A 22,764-nucleotide genomic window follows, 5' to 3' on the forward strand; every position below is an offset into this window, starting at 1 on the left:
GATTGAAAAAAGTTCTGGCTAACATCCAAGCAAACACGTACAGTTGGGGCCCATATGGGCCTCACTTGGGGCTTAGAGTAGGCTTCGTTGTTGGGCCCCACATGGGCAGTAGGTGGGCAGTAGACCCTGTCAACACACCCATGTGTGGCCCATGTGGGTCAGATATGGGCTGGTGAATGGGCCCCATTCACCGGGACTGTCACTGGGATTTACATTGCTGCACCGTTCACGGACGAACTGGGACTTTTGCACATTCATTCCACTCGTGTCACTTCATCATGTTTATTAAAATTATTGTTAAAACTGATTAAGCTGTCTCTGAGTCATGCATCTTAGTCCAAACATTCAGTGAATTGTAACGCAGGCAACACCTCCACAAGGACTTTGAGGTGTAAAATGACTAATTCAAGGTTTCATCTTTGTTTGTTGTGAAATAAAAATATAAAAGTAATTAATTGTAATACTGGTATCTTTGTTATTATTATTATTATTATTATTATTATTATTATTATTATTATTATTATTAATATTATTATTATTATTATTATTATTATTATTATTATTATTATTATTATTATTATTATAGCATTTAACACAATAACTGTATAGCGAGTGTGTAAAAAGAGCCTTTGTTTTCCCATGACAATAATAATGGTTACTACCCTTATGGACACAATCAGAGACCCATAAAAAGCCCACATGGGGCCCAGCTAGTTTGGGCCCCAGATGGGAGAAACCTGGGTTGCCCATGTGGGTCTAAGCTAGAGCCCATGTAATGCCCACCTTGAGCCCATCTGGGCTGACCCACATGGGTCCATTCACCAGCCCATATCTGACCCACATGGGCCCTGCATGGGTGTGTTGACAGGGATGTTTGTAAACAATCTGAAAACAGACCTACGTTTTTGGTCAGCAATTCATTTTAAATCTCTTTCTTCACTGCCCCTTTTTGTTCTGTTTCTTTCTTTCCACCCTGCATCTGATTGGTTAGAGAACTGCTGGGTGTAATATTTGTTTATTGATAACAATGATTTTCCCTTTCATAGCAAAGTTATTGGTTTAATCCCTTTTCATTAAAAATGGTCTCGTGTAGTGTATTTTTGAACTTGTGCCCAGGATTATATAATACATTTTCAGCTGTTATCATTACTGATTGAAGCATCGACGGTTCGAGGCCAGTGTAGGATTCCTCAGTGTAAAACAGTATTCGGCAGCTCAGCTTTCTCCAGTGTGGCCATCAGAGAGTGGAATAAGTTGCGAACAGAGCTGACCACATGTGCACATTTTAACACTTTTTCACACCAGGCCAAAAAATGGCTTCTTTTAAAACAAGCCTGCTCCCACAATGTAATGTAATTAGTGTGTATGTGAAAGTTAGTACCTCTTTTTATCCAGTATGTTTTTAGTGTGTATGTGATAGTTTTAAATGCAATGTAATGCTTTGGAGTGTACATACTTTGTATGTTAACAACAGCCTGCCCAGGGACTGCAGGTGGAAATTAGCACAAGTGCTACAACCTGGTACATTGCATCTCTCCTTTTTGATGTTAATGTATATTGTACACTGCCCCTGTTCAAATAAATAAATAAATGAAATGAAAATGAAATGAAGCATACATGTTACATTTAACATGAAGTGTGTGAGCGATGATCACTGATCTGACATTTTAAATTGGAGAACATTGACATTAACCTTTAGCACTTGTATTAACATGGACAGAATGTATGGACTACTAATTAAAAAGCCAACAACTACCTACTGCATATCTTTCACAGTTATTTTTATACTAAGCTGTATCTTTAATTGCAAATACTTATTTTATGGTATGGTGTCTGTATAATTTATTGAGTGCAAGTGTATGATTAAGAGCTTATGCTGGAGTTCTGTGTGTGTTTATGTGTGAGAGTTTGTTGCAACTGGATGAGTTGGGGTTGATTGGGGAGCTAGTCATATCAAAGCGTCTCTGTCAGGCCGCAGGGAAATCAGCCGCTCACAAATCACTCCAAGGGCTGCTCACAAACAACAACCTAGACAGCTGCAGTACAAAATTCTCTATGTGGGAAAAAAATCTTGCGAGAAGAACCCTGTTGTTTACTGCAGGAAAGATCATTTCATCATTTAAGTCTGTTTTTTTTTTTTTTTTTCAGGACGGTTAGGTTGGAGAATGAATTTGAACTCAGTTGCCTTTTGATTTTGATGTCTGTGAATATTCATTTATGTTCATTTCGTTAGTTTTGTTTTTACATTACATGGTATGAGTTGAATAAACTTTTGTTATTTGCTTTGTGTCATAGTTGAAACATTTGGGGATCAACTTTCACAATGAAACCTGCAAGGCTGCAGGCCAACCCAGAATCTTCCAAAAAAAGTTCTCAAAGACAGCCCATACATCAATTAACTGTGAGACTGACAGCATTGTGCTTTGCTGCACTCAGTGAAATATGCTCATCCGTTCAGCCTGGCAGGGTTTGAGGTTGTAACACAATTAGTGCCATGTGAGCAGGGGAGCTGGAGTCAGGCACGCTACACAAGGTCTGACAAACAGAGACCTCTGAAATTGAGCTACCATTTTTTTGCCTGTAGGTGAAATCAACAGAGACTGCAAGTCACTGAACAATCATTTAACTTTTCCTCTAAACTTCTGCCTTGTTCTACCTCTTTAAAAGTCATTAAAAGGCTGCTGTGAACTTTCACACTATCACACAATATAGTAGCAATTATAGCATGGGGCTGCAATACGCCAATGCTGCACTATAGTCTGCCAGTCCAAAAGAAGACATATAACATATAATAAACAGTTACAGTCTGTACATACTACTGTAAAACAGAACTAACATGCATGTGTGGCTCTTTGTTTAAGCCATAACTTATATTTAATGTCAGATTGAAAAATGATTCTGCTGGCTATATTTGAATCATTTGTTATTGTCATCATCGAGCAAAATATGCTTAACAGAGACATTATATGCAATATATTAAAAATTACCCATCCAAGACTGTAAGTGAGCTCTATTAGCACAACTTGTTTTTTGGTTTATGTCATCAGTTATGTGTTGTATAACTGAGCAGTTTTAAACTTTTACTGTTATTCACTTTACACAAGATTTAGAGTGGTAAACCGCTTATCTGCAGGATAAAAAGACTGTTTCTGATTACATCAAGTAAACAATGCAGTCAACTTGTGTTGGACAATGGCCAACGTGTTCTGGGATTATGATAACATATAGAAACTGGTAGTCTCCAAAATAACACACAAATTCCTATCTAGATGTCTACATAAGCTGCTGCTTTTACCTAGAATAGTGTAGCAAGACTTGTAGTATGAAGAGCAACTTTATAAACATGGTTTGCAGTCTTCATCAGGGCCACCTAATTTTTTAATAAAGCTGATCTTTATATAAGCTTTTTTACCTCTTGAAGCACCTTGGTAGTTAGTGAAGTTGTGCCAGAAAATCCCACTCTGCTTCAACAATAGTTCAGAATACAGTGAATTCTAAAGACTCTAAATCACAAATATGGCTAACATTCTGTTTACAACAGCCACACAAGGCTTCATTGCTTCCTGCTGTTCATGCCAAATAAGTTTTTATTTTTTATTTTTTTAATTCAAACTATATTTCATGCACAAGAAGCAACTCACATTTTTATCACTTAATTTCAAATGGAAATCCCCATTTCTGAGGAAGATTTGTTAAGAAGATCTTTAAAATCCACTTCTAAACTCCTCCTGTAACTATTTCTCTGTCATATGATAGACAGATGAATGTGATGAATGAGGCTATGCAGCAGAAGCATATATTGTATTTAGAACCAGGCACTTAGTACAAAAGGCAGTTGCATAACTATAATTAACACAGATTAACAACTCACAGCAAAATACTGTATGAAACACAATTTCAAATTATGCAAGTGTTCCTTTTTTTAAGCTGCATGATGATGACAGTTGTTAGACTTCCTCCTTTGCATATCACTCAGCCCACCATTACACACATCCTCAATGTACACAAACACACAGGCACACACACAAGAACACGCGCACACACACACACACACACACACACACACACACACACACACACACACACACACACACACACACACACACACACACACACACACACACACACACACACACACACACACACACACACACACACACACACACACACACACACACCCACATTCCCCAACGGTTTACATCTATGAGAACAATATCAGTGTTTTTTAATGTTTTTTTTAAAGCTATGGAGGTATTTACACTGTAAGATAGGTTTCTATAAAACAGCTCAACCTAATTGACTTACAGTTAAGGTTGAAGCTTCTATGCTGCTACAATATACGGCCTGTTGTTCCACTCCACCATACTGTTCTTTTTGAGTCAGCCTAAAGATGAAGGATGCCGCGAGCCTTGTTGCTGTAGTAACTGCCTCTACAGTTTGTGTCAGCATCCATTGGCCTCAGCAGGTTCCCATGGTGCTGACTGTTGTGTAACTGAACTTGGATATGGACGCTCCCGTTGCTATTACTTCCTCTTCGTTGTCCCGTAACACGCGTCGGCGGCGATGATGGCAGGGCGCAGAGCAGCAGGAGAAGGTAGCGAGCAGAGCTTTGCGGAAACGTGTGTTCATGAAACAGTATATAATGGGGTTGACGCAAGCGGAGGTGTAACACAGCAAATGGATAAAAGCAATGGGTGCCCCTGAGAGGGCATGTTTGGCGGAGAGGTCATCAAAAGCCCGCCAGGTGTTGGCACAGTACAGAGGCATCCAGCAAAGAAAGAATAGGACTACAATGACCACCAACATGCGAATGACGCGCTTCTTGGCCTCCAGCTTGGCTTCAGATGTGTTGCTACGTGGTCTCTCAGCCTTCTTTGCCCTGCCTGATGTCGCCATTCTGGACATCTCCATGGAGTGCGGCGAGTGGACGACATTAACGTAGCAACCATCTCCATCATCACTTCCAGTAGACACGGCAGAGGTCAGGCCATTTTTTACATCTGTAAGGTAGAAGAAAAGAGCAAAGTAAAAGAGAGGAAAGTTTCAGTACATGAGTGCAACAATGTTTTTATCATACTTTATAAATCTCCTGTGAGGAATATTTAGCTGGTTATAAAAGACAGGAATTGATGTTTAACCTGTGGGACCTACAAAAGCCAACCAGACCATAAGCAAACATAGTGTTTCCATACATTGTTTGTTAATGCCTGTAACTACTGTAGTTGGGAATAATGTTTTAACTTTGTAACCCATTATGCTTTCATTGTACTTTGCAGACAATGTTAAGGGCCATATACAGTACATTATTTATACTCAATTGATTTATTACAAATATTATGATACCGTTTTTATTTTGAGATTTCGTACACAAAACTGTGAAGGCCTTCGCCAACACGCATAAAGCATGTTTCCTTCATGTCTCCTGTTTCCTGGGATAAGAAGTGATTTCTGGTTGTTTCCTGGGGATCACATCTTGTTTATCTCATGTTCCCAGAGTTGTAAAAGCACAAAGCACAAATAACATGAAACAGAATGATCTCATTAGTGTGGGCAATGGCAGCTTGGCATATTTTGGTGAACCCCCCTTTGCTTAGTTTTCTAAATTGGCAGAAAATGATCCAGTTGTGACAAGACAACAAGTTTGAAGCTTGATCCAAAGACAGCAAGCTGTGTTATCTTAAGGTATTGAGATAAATGAAAAGGTTATTTTCGGAAAATCAGCTTCAGTCCACTTTTCTTCCACAAAATAAAATAATCAGTAGAAAGAGCCATAAGGCAACCAAATACAGCATCTATTGAGGAAAGATATGGAAATAAAAGAAATGTGCACATGGTTATCAAAGAGTTTACTTTTTATCTGTCTTAATTTACCCCATGCTCTACTTAATCCCTTTTTTAGACAAGCTTTTCTCTCTGAGAGCAAACAGATGGTGTTGCCCAGGCCTGCAACTGCCAGCCAATCCTGTCCTCTAAAGGAGCATCAACAAACACACTATGTACTGCTGTCATCCTCGACACTCTCATATGGTCACAAAAGGTTACGTTTCAATTAACATTACACACATTACAATGATTACAATTGTAATTAATTAATGAAAATGTCCTCTTTTTATTAAAAGTCTTCTTCATTTGCATAATTCATTCAAAAACCATTATAGAGCCTCACCTGTAGGTGTGGAACAGTGTATGACTTTTATAGAGAATTACATTTTGGCTCACAATTTAATGGCATTGTCATCAAACAAAGTCAAACATTGACTTCTGCCTGATCAGAATGTTGTTTCTGCTTATGTAATTTCCACACAATCAAAATAACAAACCACAAATGTCAATGACAAAATTAAGAAAAAAGTACAGTCTGGCTTGTTTCATTTTTGTAAGTTCAGTTTTATGAATGATTGGAAGAATATTAAGAATTTTGGACAGCATCGCTTATGACGGCGTGAATATGTAAATATAACAGAAGCTTCAGAAGAGCTGAAATCCTACATCCAGTTTGACGATTGTCCCTTTGTTTGTTTGTCTTTAAAATGTATTGAATAACCAGGCACTGATGCAAATATGAGATACTTGTGTAAATACATGTCAATCTTAGTATATTTGCCATGTGATCTTTTTATAACTCCAAATATAAATGTAGTCCTTTTTATGGCTTGTGTCCTTCTTTTCTAATTGTTCCCAATGATGAGAGAGCATTTGCAGCAGCAGCCGGCTGCCCAGAGAAAAAGTGCAGCGCCCAGTATCGCTTTTTTTTTCTTCACCTTTTTGGTGCCTCCACTTCATTTGTGTGACTTGATAACCTTTAAACTTTTTGGAAGGGCGCTGCTCTTTTCAAACAGCCAATCATAGCCGGTCATATACTGTTGGTCGTTGCTCCTTGTCGTATCAGAGCATTGGCTGTCATTATTATTTAGATCATTCAGACAAATTAGAAGGGCAAGCATCCTCCCTTCGATGGTCATAGTAAAGGGAAAAAAGCTATATGAAATACAAAAACATTCAGTAAAAACCATCAGAGCAGTGGCAATCATACAGAAGTAGTTGTCAACAGACTGTGTCATAAGGACAAGATGCAGTGCTTTTATTCTCTGCACAAAAACACTTTATTTAAGCACCCCCGATCACACAGCCAGCAGTTTTTTTTGCCTGGAAAAATTCCAGGTGGGCCTTACACAATTTATTACACGGCAGTGTGACATATTTGACTCTAATTAGCCAATTACGCACACCAATGGGGCTATATCCCTTGAAAGATCCCCGCTGTTAGAAAAACAAACCGTTACTAAGAAAAGAAGGTTGCTAGGGACGCTGCTCTAAAGGACAAACTGTAATTATATCTGTGGAAAGACGTCAATTTAAAGTTGGTCTCTTTACTGTGGGGGGAAAAGAAAACAGACTATTAAAGCTTTGTAAAAGAGGTTAAAATATATAAAAGCAGCGTGCTGTCACAGAGAAATCTACATATGGGAATATGGCACTTGAATTAAACACAAACACAAAACAACGGTGTTTTGAAGACGTTGGCCAACAGACTCCATCATATGCAGAAATGTTCACTTTAATGTAAGTGATGAAAGCTTATTCAGCTACCATTATGAAGGCTACAGAGTTCACTGAGGCTATAGACGCAGTACTAAGCAGGATAATGTGTATTGAGCTTTGAGCATCATTGTTTTCTTAGAGCAAGTTTGTGAATAAGTGACCACTTTGGTTGTGTCAGTATGTGGTTCATATGTGGGCTGTCCTTTTGAAGATTGTCCTTCATGTTATGTAAGTTTTGTTTGTGTTTTGTCCATGCAAGGGCAAGTAAACTCTGATCTGGTGAATATAATTAGCATTAGATGATTATCTTCCTTGGACCAACAATAAGGTCAGAGTGTTTTCCACATGCACTGCACAAGGCCTCACCAGTCGAGTCTTTTTTGTGCCCCATCTCAAACTGGATGCCTCTGTAGAGTTCTCTGGAGATGAGTCCATAGGCCACAATCATCACAACCCCTGGGATTGCAAACAGCACGAGCAGTAGCAGAATGTACCTTAAAGACGCGAGAGAGAGAGAGAGAGAGAGAGAGAGAGAGAGAGAGAGAGAGAGAGAGAGAGAGAGAGAGAGAGAGAGAGAGAGAGAGATAATAAATTTAATGTCCATGCATAAGAACAAAGGTGATGGCAGTCGTCTAGTTCCAGTTTGTCTTTCCTGTCTTTATGTGTACACATTTTCTAATTTCTTTTGTTAAAAGTCAATACAGTACATAGTATTTCATTAAAAAAGCAGTAATATCTCAAGTCATAATTTAATTGAGCAAAAGTTTCGTAGAAAATTACAATACCACATCTTACCTGTTTCAAGTGTTGCAAAACACAAGATGTAGTCCTTGCTTAAATTGTTGAAGGGAAAAAAAGCAACCCATACTCTACTGATTTATTATCAACTATCAATGTTTTTTCGTTATTCTTCGATCTCTAAGAAACAATCAGAGGTTCATACTACAAACTAACCTGTGGTAACCATGGACACAAAGAGAGTAGCAAGTGTGCAGTGGAACAGAATGTTGAGGTTGCTTGGCGGCGGTCTAGTTGCAGTTATTCTGAAACTAGTTAAGTTGAAGTTGTTAAATCTGTTGTCGATTTTCTTTTTACCTCTATTTTCTCCCTGTGGCCTCGTGCCTACAGCCAAATCACAGCTGTGCTGATATTCAGTACAACATATCTCCCTCCCGTGTGATACTGCTTAGTTATTTACTTGCTCGGTAGTTAATGTTAGTTGTCATCAAATGTTGATAAAGCCTATACTTGTTCTGTGACTCAACTGGGGAGGCATGCTACATCAGTTAGCAAACCTATGATTAGATAAAGATATAATCGAATGCTTAGATGACCACACATACAGAATGTTCTCTGTTAATTCTGAAACAAAACATCTCTTCAAACGTCTCTTCCTCTAATAATGTTTCTACAACCCCCCCATCAGATATACTATATGAAACAGACTACAGGTCCAAACATGGAAATAAATGAGGTGCTCAAGTGTAGCCTTACCGAAGTTCGTGCACACAAAGGTCAGGCTAAAGTTTATTTGACACAAAACAGCTCATTGTGCCGACAGCAAGCCCTACAAGAAAGATAAATGATCTGACTGTGTGTGCTAAATTGTGTTTTATTTGCTGTTGTATGTTTGGTTGCTCTGGAAATTCACCTAGTGTTCCATCAAAGAGAAGAGAAACGGTACCAAGTGTCCAACGATTAAGTGAATCTGTAGGAATGTAATTATTTATACAGGTAACAAAGGAAAATCCTCCTTTGACTATTGATCAATGGTTTGTTATGTCATTATGACATTAAACGTGTATGTAAAGAAGAACACAAGAAGAAACTGTCTGTGCGTGTGTGTGTGTGTGTGTGTGTGGGGGGGGTGTTGGAGCATAGTGTAAAATGTATCCTTTAATCGAGTTGTTGATTTTATCCCTCAATAAAATGGACTAAGAAACAAATGACTTTTTGGGACCATCCTGGGTTGCAGACAATAGTTAAAATTATAATCAACACAATAGCCATTGTTTAAGTTCTATTAGTGCCAGGCTTGGTTATTGTTATGTTTTATTTGGGTCTTTTTCTGTCACTGCAGTCAGAAGCACAATGACCCAAAAGTAAACAACATGACAGTGGAAGAATGGCATCCCATTGCGCCGTTTGGCCGTATTTTGTGCTTTTAAATTGAGATAAAGCTATATGTCTGCTGTATCAGGTTAAACTGGCATATCATCCAGAAACGTGTAAACGTATTTAGCACAGGCATGTGGACGTTAACCTGCAAGTAGGGCTATAGGCTGGTGTTGTTAGAAATCCTAATGTTAGCCATGCTTGGCAAACCTGATTGACATTGTTTACAGACGGCCAAATTCAACCCACAATGCATTGCTTTTTTGTTCACTTCTCTTGTTTGGTCTTTCATTTAGGAATGCCTGGCAAATGGGACTCTGGACTGGCGTACTTGGAAGCAAACCGAGTCCCGATTTTTAAGCGGACAAACGGACAAAGCAACAAAGCATACCACAGGTCGTCACAAACTGAACAAACTTCTTAGGTGTAAATTTACCCTGAATCAATGTGTTTAAAAAACCCCCAAAATGATTCAGTGTTTTTATAAACACTGTCATTCCTTTCATCACCGGGTTATAAGAAAAGACACATGGAAACAATTACTCACCAGGTCTGCTCTGCCTTTGCAATGGGCCACATGTGGCGACACTGATGGGCTGTGGTGTTGTCTGGACGCTGAAAAGACTCCAAGTGACTGATGATAGGATATGGGATCATGATGATGAAGGCCAGCACCCAAGTAACAGCAATCACCTTATAGGCGTGGGAACGTGTCTGCCACACACGTGACTTCAGGGGATTACAGATAGCACTGTAGCGCTCTAAGGCTATGGCAACCAGGCTAAAGGTAGAGATGCTCACAGATATACCTGTAGAAAAACAAAAACAGATTAAGTGAGAAATGTAAACAAATGTGCTGCTGGCTGTGGGCTGATATCTCTTTCTTGATGAATGAAAAGTTATTACAGCTCAGAATAGAGTTTGGAGCTGTATTAAAAGTGACAAACATGTTTGTGGACGTGCACGTAATATCTGCAATCGTTACAGAGAACAATATGTGGAGCTCTGAAAAGATGAGCTTGCAAACGAATATATTACAAAGCAGGGTGGAGGGGATTCTTATCTCAGGCTCAGTCTTGGTAGAAGAAATCATGTTGGTCTAGACGGCTGATGTGATCTGTCATCTCCCTCCTGACAGGGCAAGACGGGAAATTACTCTTTACCTCTCTCATGTCCTCAGCACCAACAAAAACTCTGTGTGCATGTCTGTGTGTGTGTGTGTGTGTGTGTGTGTGTGTGTGTGTGTGTGTGTGTGTGTGTGTGTGTAAGAGTGAGAGAGAGAGAGAGAGAGAGAGAGAGAGAGAGAGAGAGAGAGAGAGAGAGAGAGAGAGAGAGAGAGAGAGAGGGACGGAGGGAGGGAGGGAGTAAAAGCAAGGGAGGAAGAACCCAGGATGTCATCTGTACCTGAGAGAGAGCAGATTCAGCTGAAGTAAAGAGCAATCAGCCTTCAGTCTCTCCCCTGGGTGTATGCCCTGTTCCTCAGTGTATCCGTCTTTTAAAGGCCATGCGCTTTATTTAATCAACCTTTTCTATTTGTTTCTCGGATGGATTTACTATCAGACACATTAGAATGTTCCTGTTGTTGTTAATTTCTTTTTGTTCATTGCTAACCTTTTTTTGTTTTTAATATTCCCTCTGTTAAAATCTTCATTGATTCCTTTTTTAGGTTTACTCCTCAGTCTTCGGAAGGCTAAATTTCTGTCCACTCTTCATTTTCGTATATGCTTTCAGTCCTCTGTGGAATTTCATTTCAGAGTGCAGGAGGGCATGAACATATTACATTACCTGTATTACTTCCAGAGATCTCAGTTTATTTTGAACCCTTCGATTCAGTCTTTGACAACTTAATCAGATTTAAATCTTGCAACTCTCTCTCTTTATTTTCTTTTTGTGCTGCCAAAGTCACTGGTGGAGGTGACTCATTGACTCAAGTGTTTTCAGAACTATTTCTTATGACTCATCACACTTACTGTACAGTTCTCATCATTCACTTCCTCTTTAGCAGGGATATTGTGCTTTTGCTCTTCTTTAGTGGTGTATATTTGATTATGATAGAACTCCAAAATATAAAATGTGATTCTGACAAGCCATAAGGTTTAGATTTGAATGCTCTTTGCATGGCTTTAAATATTCCATTAAAATATAATAAGCAACTGTATGAAAGATTTAAGACTCTTAAAGCACTGTTTTACATCATCAGAAAGTGACGTTTTCTTTTGATAGCTTATAGGCTACTTCATTATTTGTTTATTTGACATGAACATACAGTAACATTGGTGCTGTAACATTTAACCATGCATAAGTCCCAGATGCACTGCTCTTAGGCCAAATCTCAATGTCCGCCCTCACACACTCACTGACTTTGATGCATGTTCCTGCTGAGTCTGAGAGGGCGTAGGGCTGTCCCACTGTCAAATCATCAAGCACATAAGGGATCCCTCACAGACTTTTCAAGCCCTTTATGCACTCTGTCCTTAAGTGGGCATATCTGCAGACTAAGGGTCAGGGAATTACCCATAGTTCATAGCACTGTGGCGTGAAACGTAAATCCCAGGGGAAGCTCGCAATAATGGAAAGGTAATCAAATATCATAAAATGGAGAATAAAAATGGGGAGACTGTAAATAAGCAGGAAGGTGAAACCATGTTTGATTTGATAAAATATATATATATTGGAAACTACAGCTAGGAACTCTACTGCAAGTCTTTAACAAAAAACAAAGAGCATGTTAGTCCCATTGTGAGATAAGATAAGCCTTTATGTATCACACAAAGGAGAAATGTACATATATACTGTAAGTAAGAACTTTTTAAAAGCACCAGAGCTGTGATTGACTAAAGTAAAAAATGTAAAATAAAAATACCTAATGCATCATGACATCATGCAGTCATGGTTACAAAGAAGTAGCAAAGTGCTATCCCATTTGTATTAAACCATTGGAGCTATAGCTGTCATGCACTCAATTACTTTCCAGATGACGTCAATTAAGTCCGTCAGGGCTCAGAGCTCAGGGAGGACATCGAGATTCAGCCATTGTGTTCATAACAAATGCTAATTAGCAGTGGCCACTTCAAACCTTCATGACAAAGCTTGAGCACAGAATAACATTTAGATTAGAGGGGATTAGAGTAGAGACAACTGTTTAATGGTAATCTATAACTGTAGTGGCCTTCTGGAGGTCAGAGACTTTGTTCACTTCCTGACAGGAATCTTGTTTAAACACTTGTTGCACTTCCGGTTCATGAGGTAAACAAATCAATACAGGACCTGTATCTGGAGTGGAGTTTGTTTTAAGTGAAATCAAAGGCAGAGTTTTCCCTGTCATGATGTTGCCCATTCATCATTTTCTGTTGCATATACAGCGCATCTCAAAAAGTTGTTATTATTTAATTACATATTTGCAAAGAAAACATTTGTGCTTACTTGGTTGTTAGTCCATAAAATACATGTAGATAATTTATACATGATATCAAACAGGGATATCACTGATTACATTCACCTTTTTTAATGATTTAAATCAGGATTTTTTCAGGATTTCATTTGCATTGCACACTGAAATTACTCCAAACCATCTGCTGACTGAAATTCCCTTTGTAAGAAGTACCTATGGTCTCTGTGGAAAGGTGACTTCACGCCAAAAGCAATCTCTCCAAAGTATGGAAAAAAAGGCTTGGCTGATTAAAATCCACTTGAGTTAGAGATAAATGCTATTTCAATACAAATCACCACTAAAAGTGTTATTCCAGAGATCAAAGGTCACATGGAAAATATTATTCAATCATAGGAAATATTGTTCAGATGTGCTCCATGACAAAGGATTTTAATGTCAGCATTTGGCATGTTTACAATGAATGTCATTATCTGAGATTTTATATGATGAGATGTATAGTGTTGCATCAATTCTTTACAAAGAGCTTTGCTAACCTGCAAGGTAAAGAACGCAGTCTGTAGAAATATCTTTTTGTAAGGGAGTGTTCCCTTGTTCTCTAAGGCTGCTTTTCATAACAAGGACTACATTCTTTGTTTATTACTGCATCACCAACATGTAAGTAACATATTAACATGTATCTAGGCACTGAAATGCCACTATTGTGTTTCATACAGTACTTTTTTTTTTCTGAAATTGCAGTTTGTTTGAGAAAACAACGTTCCAGTGAATAAACATGTGCAAAATGAATCCCTCACTTTTTTGTACCTATTTTACTGTACCTATCTTCCTTTTTTGATCCTACCTGAATTGTGCAATGGACTATGAAGCTGGTGTTTGACTGTTTAAAACAATATTGGACATCCAGACAGAAAATATTTATAAACCTCAACAAGCAAAAAATCTTGCAGAGCTACTCTTTTATGCAAGCTTTTTTTCTTTTTTTTGCAGAAATCAACAGACTCTCCTTTTACCAAAAGCAGCAGCTCTTAACATGTCCAGACTTGCAGTGATTCTCACCTCATGTAATCGAGCAATGTGCCAAGTTAACAGCCGGATTGGTGTTGGTGATGTATTTAGTGCCTAAGAGCTGTGGTCTACTGAGTGGCTTCACACTTTGCAATTATTGAACTTGTTTTTAAACATGCTAACTCTTTCTGTTCGTTTGACACATTTAAACTGTTTAAATACTATTAGTCTCTCTTTGTTTTCCTTCTAAAACATGGTTCCATTGGGCCACTATAAGGAAAGAGACATATTTGTTTTAATTCTAGTTTCATCAATAGATTTACTTAGTTTTTTCCCACACCCTCACTCTTTTTCTTACCCATGAAGTAGGACACTATTTTGCACATAGTGGCTCCAAAGATGAAGTCCTTGAGGATGCTGGGGATAAGGGTGAAGGGCATACAGAAGATGGCCATCATCAGGTCGCTGACAGCGAGCGACAGCAAGAAGGTGTTGGTGACAGTGCGCATGCGCTTATTGACCGTCAGCACCACAATGATCAGCAGGTTTCCAACAACACTTAGGAAGAAGATGAGCGAGTAGAGCATGATCCGAAGTGTGTGGTCCCCATCTACAAACAGAAAACAGAGGAGAGCAGAAAACAAGTCGGATCACATCTGAGCCTGTAGCTGATCTATTAGTTTACAAAAAATGAATACAAACACAGTTTCTTTATTGATGTATTAAGCCCATATTAAAGTTTGAGTTACAATAATTAGAATTTGCCAAGCACCCAAGCCAGGACTACTGAATTCAGTGTTGCATAAGATAAAATAAACACTGATTATTGGCCTCTGGCAACTAGAAAAACGTAACATTTATAATGGATTAACCAAGGTCTTTTTGTTCAGAAGTATTTTGAACAGAGAACAGGATTAATACTTTTTTTGTGTTTTTTGTTTCACCATGGCTTTAAATAAAAACATTGCAACTTAATTTGCTTCACCTAATTAGCTCAAAGTCTTTATCTTTTGTCGAAGGTTCTCCCGCTGTTCTGTTGTGTACCAGCATGATTAATTTCCACATTCAAAACTGAGCCTAGCCTCTCCAGCACAAAAGTCCACAGTACTGCAGCCTGCCGCCCACAACCTGTCTCTCTGTCTGCATTTTGCAGCTTCACTAGATCATATCCTGTGAAGTCAGTGTTATCAACACTCTCTCTTATCTCTCTCTCACCCCCTGCTTTAGACACAACCGTTTTTAACAGGTTACCTGGTGTGTATGTCTCCTTGGGATTAAAGGTAGCCATGTGTGGCACATCCGTACGACACACATCACCTCACCCACATGCCCAAACTTCGTTGACACATAAAGAAACCAAACAACCAATTCCCCATGGAACTGTACAGTCTGGAGCTGCTTTTTGGTAAATTGTCTTGATAATGTTTGTTTTGGATGCAGTAGATTGGTCGCTTGAGTGATTGATGGACTTAGTGTTTGATTTATTGATTGATTGGTTGATTGATTGATATTCACAGTTTCTCTCCATCTTTCAAGCACATATGCTTGAGCTTCAACCCTTTCCATGTCCTTTGAAATTAAAATGATTTCTGTCCCTTCCCTGTCCTTTTGTTCTCAATTTAAAGAGCTAATGGATGACAGTATATGAGCTGACTTGCTAGAGTCCACTGGAGTGGCTGATGTGAAACCATTCCATCAAAAACTGTCCACTGTGACCAATATGCGTGAAAAGGTTAGGGACATAAAAGATGGGACTTAGCTTCATCAAATCCATACAGGCGGATATGTGCTTTGTGTATGAAAGCAGCAGGATAACATGTCCCTTAATTGATTTAATGCTCTTATCTCCACTCTGAAATGTTTTTGTCTAATTTGAAGCCTAAGCGATGGATTAAGGCTCAGCTTGGTCAGCAAAAGTCAGCGTTCTCTCTCTCTTTCAGAAGCACATACACTGGCACAGTCTTCCATCTATTGACATGAGGTGTCACCATCTGTCTCACACTCCTATGCACATATACGGCAGTAACCTTCTTCTTCACGAGAACGGGCTTGCAAATGGCAGCAGCAAGTGTTTAATTTAGTGTCTGTGCATGCATGTGAGTGCACATACATCTGCATAATAAAAATGTGAAGACAAATGATTGGAAAGAGAGAAGTACCATCACTCCCTTCTTTATTACTTACTCTGTCTCTCTCTCTCTCTCTCTTTCTCGCCTAATGAAATATGTTATTCTGGCTCCTAACTAATCGAAGCCAATTAGCTCTTATGTGCGGTCGCCGGCTGAGCAGGACACACTGATAACACGCTCTGCACATTTAACGCTTCCTGCAGGCCAGAATTTTAAGTAGTGGTCCTTCTTCATGTGTGTTAGGCAGAGGCATTCATTTAATCAATTATCTCACCGGTGCTCTACCTGCACTTATTGCCAAGCATGAGGTAAGCTTAATTTTTCTACTACAGTGCACTCACTAAGGAAAGACTTTTACTTTGTATTCCTCTACATTCCTTTGTCAACTTTACATGCTAGAAAAATAATAACAGTGCATTAAACACTCTGCCACACATTCATCCTACACAGGTTCTGAGGTAGTAAATGGTTCGTTTGGAAAAATGGATTTGGAAATGAAGCAAATGATGAAATAAATAGTTGAAATTACAATGACTTGGGTGTGTGGAATAGAGTCATACTAGGACACAGCTACTGTATCTGCAGAGATGGACAGTGACAAACACTTGTAGAGAATCATGAGTGATGATAGAGAGGGATTGTTTTGTTTGAGTCAGTATGTTGTTTCTGATTTTTTGGGGAACTCTGACTTATCATGCCTTTAAAGAATGATTAGTTCGGGTACAGGGCAAACCCACACAGCTCCTTTTTATTTCTACCCCTCAATTTCAGAATCATTACCACCTGATTCTACCCACATTGCTGCAAGACTCATGAAGTGAAAATATCATATAATAATCAAACACTGAAACCACTCTACAATTCCTTACAAGTTCAATGAAGCCATCACTGAGCCTAGTGAGTCTGTTTAGCTTTGTTCAGTTCACACTTTGCCCCACTGATTTCATTTGTGTACTATATTTTCATCTTAAAAAGGCAACGACAGAAGGGTAGCCTGCAGCACTGGATGTGTGGTGAGACAGTTTTATGTGTGTGTGCCTCAGCCATTACTGCCCGTTGGCTCTGGCTCACAGTCTGCTCTTGGTTTACAGGGTAAAGCAGTGTGAAAAAGTGAGCGGAATATGAAAAAAAAGGGAGTGCAACTTCAGAGGGTTTTTTTCTAAACTTTTCATACATGTGGTTACATTCTGAGTACATTACATTCATGTGTTGAATCACTTTTGGTTACGTCACATCGTCAGGATGTCTGCTTTGTGACTCTGCATTCTGCACAGTGTACTGTTTTAAGCTCAACTGTTCAAATGAAAACTCCTTTTCCATCACTTGAGTAACATCCATCGGAATGGATCATTATTATTTGAATAGCAATTAAGGTGGTTGAGGTGAAAGGCTGCAACTTCTCTGCTTACAATAATGAAAGCTTAACAGTAAAGTTCATTGAAAATTTATTTTTTAGGCACGCAGTGACAAGATAGATCATTTTATAATAAAATTCATAATTCAACCATGAATATTTAATCATTTTCCTCTCAGTCAGTAAAGAAGACATTATATTGCCTGTGAGCCCCTCTCTGTCTAATGCATATGCAATGAGTGTCACTTTGGTATCGCGGCACCTATCTCGAAAAAGCCAGCTCTGCTTCTATATAAACGTGGTGTCTGTAAATGTCATTGTCAGTGGCTTATCCAGCATTGTAAATGTCATACAAACCATGTCACTAATACAACTGCACTTCGCAACAGCTATTGGAAGAAAGCACTACGATATACAAGCCATGAAGTCCTCCACTGTGGTCGGGTTCAAACATCATGTTGCAGCAGGTATGTTTTAAATAAATCAACTCTGACAGGATGTGAGATGAGAGGATGTGAGCAATGGAGGTAATGAAAAGCGCCAAAAGTAGAAGTTCTTGTCGTCATCAGCTTTTCCAAAATGATCACTTTCTACTGCCATTTGTTGATTTGTACTGCAATAAGCCAGGATCCTCAAACTATTTCATTGACTCTATAAATATAGTCTATCACCTGTCTTTTGCAGTAAACAAGACAAGTTTCCTTTAAAGCCACTGTAACTGTTATCAAGAATATGCCTGGGGTTGTTATGACGTCCACAGGTTTTTAAACCAAATCACAACACCTCACTGCAGTGAAACCATTAAGAAGGATTATGGTAGAATGATTTCAAAGAGTTCAAATTAAAAAAAATAAAAAATCTGATAAAAAATAGCTATCCAGTGGTCTAAAGCTATACATTGCCCAAAAAAGGGGGACTTGCTACAGATAGAATTTAAAGGACATTTACCAGTGTTTAACTTGTTTAGCTCCTGCTGCTGACAGCACGACCACAAATGTTCCTTTTACCATGTGATTAATATTGTTAACATCACAACAAAGCTTGTCAAACCTAACCAAAGTCTTATTTCAAACCAAAACGTTTTTTTTTTTCCAACAGTTTTTTTTTAAATAACCTAGTCTGTACAAGGCAGCTATATATTTCCCTGTTTGTCACCAAGGTAAAACCACCAGAGCTGAAAAATAATGGCAACAAGTAAGTGTAGAAAGCTGCAGTTTCTCTAGTGGCCACTTGAGGCTCCAAAAGGCCATAAAATTCTCATTATTCCTGATTTTAGCATCCATTTTGAGAGAAGAAAGATGGGGGGTCAGGTCAAAGGGCAAACATAAACATCGACTGTAATTATCAAAGTCTGACTGATGTCCTCCATCTGTGACTGGTTTGGAAGGTATCCCCATAAATCCTGTCTTACCCAATCTTTCAGTCAACCTAACAACAAGCTAAGAGCTGAAGCTAAGGTGGGTTTTAAGCCTCTTGACACACCATTCTGACCAGTCAATCAGGTCAGCCGTGAGCCATATTGTGAATAATGCTTATCCTTCATTAATCATTACAGGTGAGTTATCAAAAATGTCATCCTCTGTACAGCCTGTGCCGATCGAGACATGTGCTACTCAGACCAATTTAACTTTTTGTACCAGGCTTTTAACATGCTAACTTCTGCTTTTTGTATTTGGTGTGTACACAGTATATTCCGGTGAATTTGCGGCCAGCCTCTAGCAGACACTCAGTGAATAGCAGGTTTTGCACTTTCACATGGCTTAATTTTTCAAAACTGCAGATTACTGCTTGCCTGTAAGTCATTAGAAAAAGCACTCAGGGATAACACATTTTGTTATTCAGTTTAGTGGACTAGTTGATTTCATTAAGTCTGTGCTGTAAGGGGTCTGTGGCTGTTGGATGGGGATTGTTTCTGCAGTCTTATGATAAAATCGTGAAACAGATCATCATTTTAGCATTTATTTCGGTCGAGGTCAGACAACACTGCAATAGACTAGGTCAATACCTAGTCAATCAACACATTGATTGACAAGTGCTCACTGACAATGTTTATTTGTTAACAAACTTGTTTATATTCTGCTAGATGGTACAATCTACAAATGCTTTACTATTTGGGTAAATCTAAGGCTAGAGAGATTAGACACCACCATGACTCAAAAATGTCAGACATAACTTCATTCTGAGCAAAGCTTTTCCAATCCATATATAACTAAGATATTTTACCTATATGGTTACAGCTACTCAAAGTAGTTACTTTAAGATGGTAGATTAAATGATACATTCACAAAGTTACCAAGATGGACTAAGTTGTGAAAATCTGTAGAGAGTGGCACATGCTTTAATACCATTTTTAAGTAGAAACGTGCAGCAACATTTCAGGAATCTGAAGGTGACATGACACAATCTCCAGAAACATTTAAATCAGAGTTTATCAAAATTTAAAGATGATGGGGAGAAACAAAGAAGTAATCAAAGTCCTGAGTGACGGAGAGAGTGGTGATGGTATAACGGCAGCTGTATAGCATCAAACATTCTCTCACTTTTTGGAAGACTGATAAAAACAACAAAATATAAAGAAGTGAAAACCTGTAGGAGTGTGCAGCATTTGTGCAAAGGTGTAAATTCAATTCAATTCAAAAAACTTTATTTGTCCCCGGGGGGCAATTCAGGGCACACAGAGCAGCAAATAACGACAGCGCAACTATACAAAAACATTTAACCAATCAACAAGAATAAAGTGTAAAAGAAGAATAAGTGTCAGGGTGTTAGTACAGGTTAGAATCCAATCACAGAGTTAGATACGAAGAACAGCAGAGAGGAAAGTGTCTAGATGCAATATGTATCCACAGTTCAAAAGAAAATAATTCTCACTTATTTCAACCTGTCAACACTCAACATTACAGGAAAGGTACTCAATCTCTGCAGTGTTTTTATACAAGAAGTCCACCCACACATACACACACGCACACTTACACACCTCATCAACCCAGAGAAGAAGCCGTCATGGGATTGAGATGGATGAAAATAGCATGTGTTGATTGGTAAAGTACAGGCAGAGATGGAAGTGGAAAGTGTAAGACTGATGACGCACTTTAATGTTCTTTCTTTTCGCAAGCTCAAGTTAAGTTAGTGTCATTTACATGACATCAGGATCTTTCATTTGCATCATAACGTTTGACAGGCTGCGTCATTTATTGTGACATGCAGGCACATCTTTAGTCAATTTTGAGAGAGCGCATGCATGGAAATGACTGGCAAAAATAGACATGCATATGAAATATCAAAAAGGGGCAGGAAGCAAAAACATGAACATGTGGCACTGAAGCCATTTGACCTTTTTATGAGTAAATCCCCCAGCATGGCCGATACTTGATTCCTGATTGTGACACACGCACTCGCTCTGTCTGTTCTCTGATCCCTCATTCACTTCTTCTCCAGAGTTCCCTTACACACAGTGAATTAATAGAGCCTATTCTGCATTGTTCACATTGCCAAGGTGCCAAAGATATTTTTTAGGCTTTTTTTAAGTGGTTGTATAAGCTTCATTAAAAGGTTTGTACTCTGACTTTTTCAAACAGTTACACAAATCCTTGTTTAATGTGCAGCAGTTTAAAGTGAAGAGATCTATCTGACAATCTATAATATTTCTTTATATGCAGATTTGCTTCAATTGTAAAGTTTGTTATAAATAAAATTGTATTAATATTATTAGGGTCAGGTGTTGCAAATTCGCATCCATTATAAATCCTTTAATACTTGCATTGGATTTCAGTTTTCAGTTTGTATATTGTATCTGTCCCTGTATCCAATAAACCACAAAAAAAACATCTCTTAATAAACCCAGACTGCCGATATTTTTACAGCAATTTGTTTATTACAGCAGTTACCTTACAAAAAAAATCATAAAGAAATATATTAAAATAAACAAAGCCAAGTTTGACCTTTAAATTAACATTCAGGTGATAAATGACTTATGTGTGCCCACTCACCTTTCTGCCTTGTCTGAGGTGTGAGGATGGAGGAAACGTTGCAGCAAGTGCTGTTTGCGGTCTCCAGGCTACCGTTACCGGCTCCAGTTTGCAGTGCATCAGTCTGCGCTCCGACGCACGCCGGGGACGCGGAGGTCTCATTTTGCGCACAAAGATCCATGTTTTGGATTAAAGATTATGTCTAGCCTTACAGTGAGTTCGTCTCAGATCTGTTTTCAGCTTTTGTCAGATATTTTAAAGTGGTAAAATAACTGAAATTCGCGTCCATTCTTGTGCACATTTGAGACGGAAGTTATTGCTTCCCAACTTCTAAACCCATGCGTGAAAAAAAACCAAAAAACAAAACTGGATTGGCTTCTTAGTCTGTGATTTTCCGCTTTTAAAGCAGATGTGCCCCAGTTGGCGTCACAAGCGTAAATCAGGGATGAGTGCGCACGAGGAGAGAGCCGCGCGGCAGACTGCTGCTTTCTCAAGTGAAGCGTGTGCAGGGAACGACTGAGCGCAGAGGGAAGATATAGACTAATATCGGGTGGGAGGTGTGTCAGACTGTTTCTGTGTGTGAGATAGGGACAGCCAAAACACGCTCTTCAGTCTGTTTGTGGACTCCAGTTTTGGGCATCTTCACTAAATTCTAACAAATACAATCTATGGCTCAGTGGAGTTTAAAAGCATGTAACGAATAGCTTGAAGACGCCTGTGCATTAACCTTATATCCATATCTTGTTTTTTGTTTTGTATTTTTGATTGACAACCCAATGCTTGCAACGCCCTACACTATCTTATGGCTTCAGGACTAACATCTAATTAAAATATGTTAAAAAAACCCAACAACAACAAAAAAACCCCGCAATTCACCGCAATCAAACATATTATTAAGGGGAGAATTTAGAGACACAATTTGAGTACGGAGAGTAAAACTATCTCCAGTCACTGTTCTCTAAATGCAACTCTTAATTGAGCGTGTATAGTTGTCTCAATGAATCCGCCTCGCAACCCATGCATGGCGTATCCCTCCTCCCTCTCATTTAGATGGGACTGGCTCTGGCGACCTTTAAAACCAGATGTAAAGCTAATAGATCATTACATGCCCCTGAAGTGGGCTTTGGTTTTACATGCACACCAGCGCCCTCGTGTGGCTAGTGAGTGAACTTCCTGTCCTTGCCCGCTCTATGAACAATCAACTACTAGTTGTTAAATACAGCCACCTGCCTCCTCGTCGTGAACAAAGCAACCTGCCTG

General features: G+C 38.8%; 1 protein-coding gene across 1 annotated transcript; it reads right to left on the reverse strand.

Moving 5' to 3' along the window:
* Positions 1 to 3,784: 3,784 nt before the first annotated feature.
* Positions 3,785 to 21,998, reverse strand: cckbrb (cholecystokinin B receptor b). The gene is made up of 5 exons (XM_079356939.1): positions 21,526 to 21,998; positions 14,412 to 14,663; positions 10,205 to 10,466; positions 7,909 to 8,036; positions 3,785 to 5,000 (listed from the first exon to the last, which is right to left on the reverse strand). The coding sequence occupies exons 1-5, from the start codon at positions 21,683 to 21,685 to the stop codon at positions 4,459 to 4,461; spliced, it is 1,344 nt and encodes a 447-aa protein (XP_079213065.1). The 5' UTR covers positions 21,686 to 21,998; the 3' UTR covers positions 3,785 to 4,458.
* Positions 21,999 to 22,764: the final 766 nt, after the last annotated feature.

This window comes from Symphodus melops, assembly GCF_947650265.1.
Source record: "Symphodus melops genome assembly, chromosome: 12".
Lineage (NCBI taxonomy): Eukaryota > Metazoa > Chordata > Actinopteri > Labriformes > Labridae > Symphodus > Symphodus melops.

What these genes read in the sequence shown, in the direction of transcription:
- cckbrb (XM_079356939.1), bottom strand. Translation starts at nt 21,685, where the DNA reads ATGGATCTTTGTGCGCAAAATGAGACCTCCGCGTCCCCGGCGTGCGTC. An exon ending in AATAGTGTCCTACTTCATGG is followed by an intron (nt 10,467 to 14,411) that starts GTAAGAAAAAGA and finishes GTTTTTCTACAG; the next exon opens with GTATATCTGTGAGCATCTCT. An exon ending in GCACAAAAAAGACTCGACTG is followed by an intron (nt 5,001 to 7,908) that starts GTGAGGCCTTGT and finishes TCTACCTTACAG; the next exon opens with ATGTAAAAAATGGCCTGACC.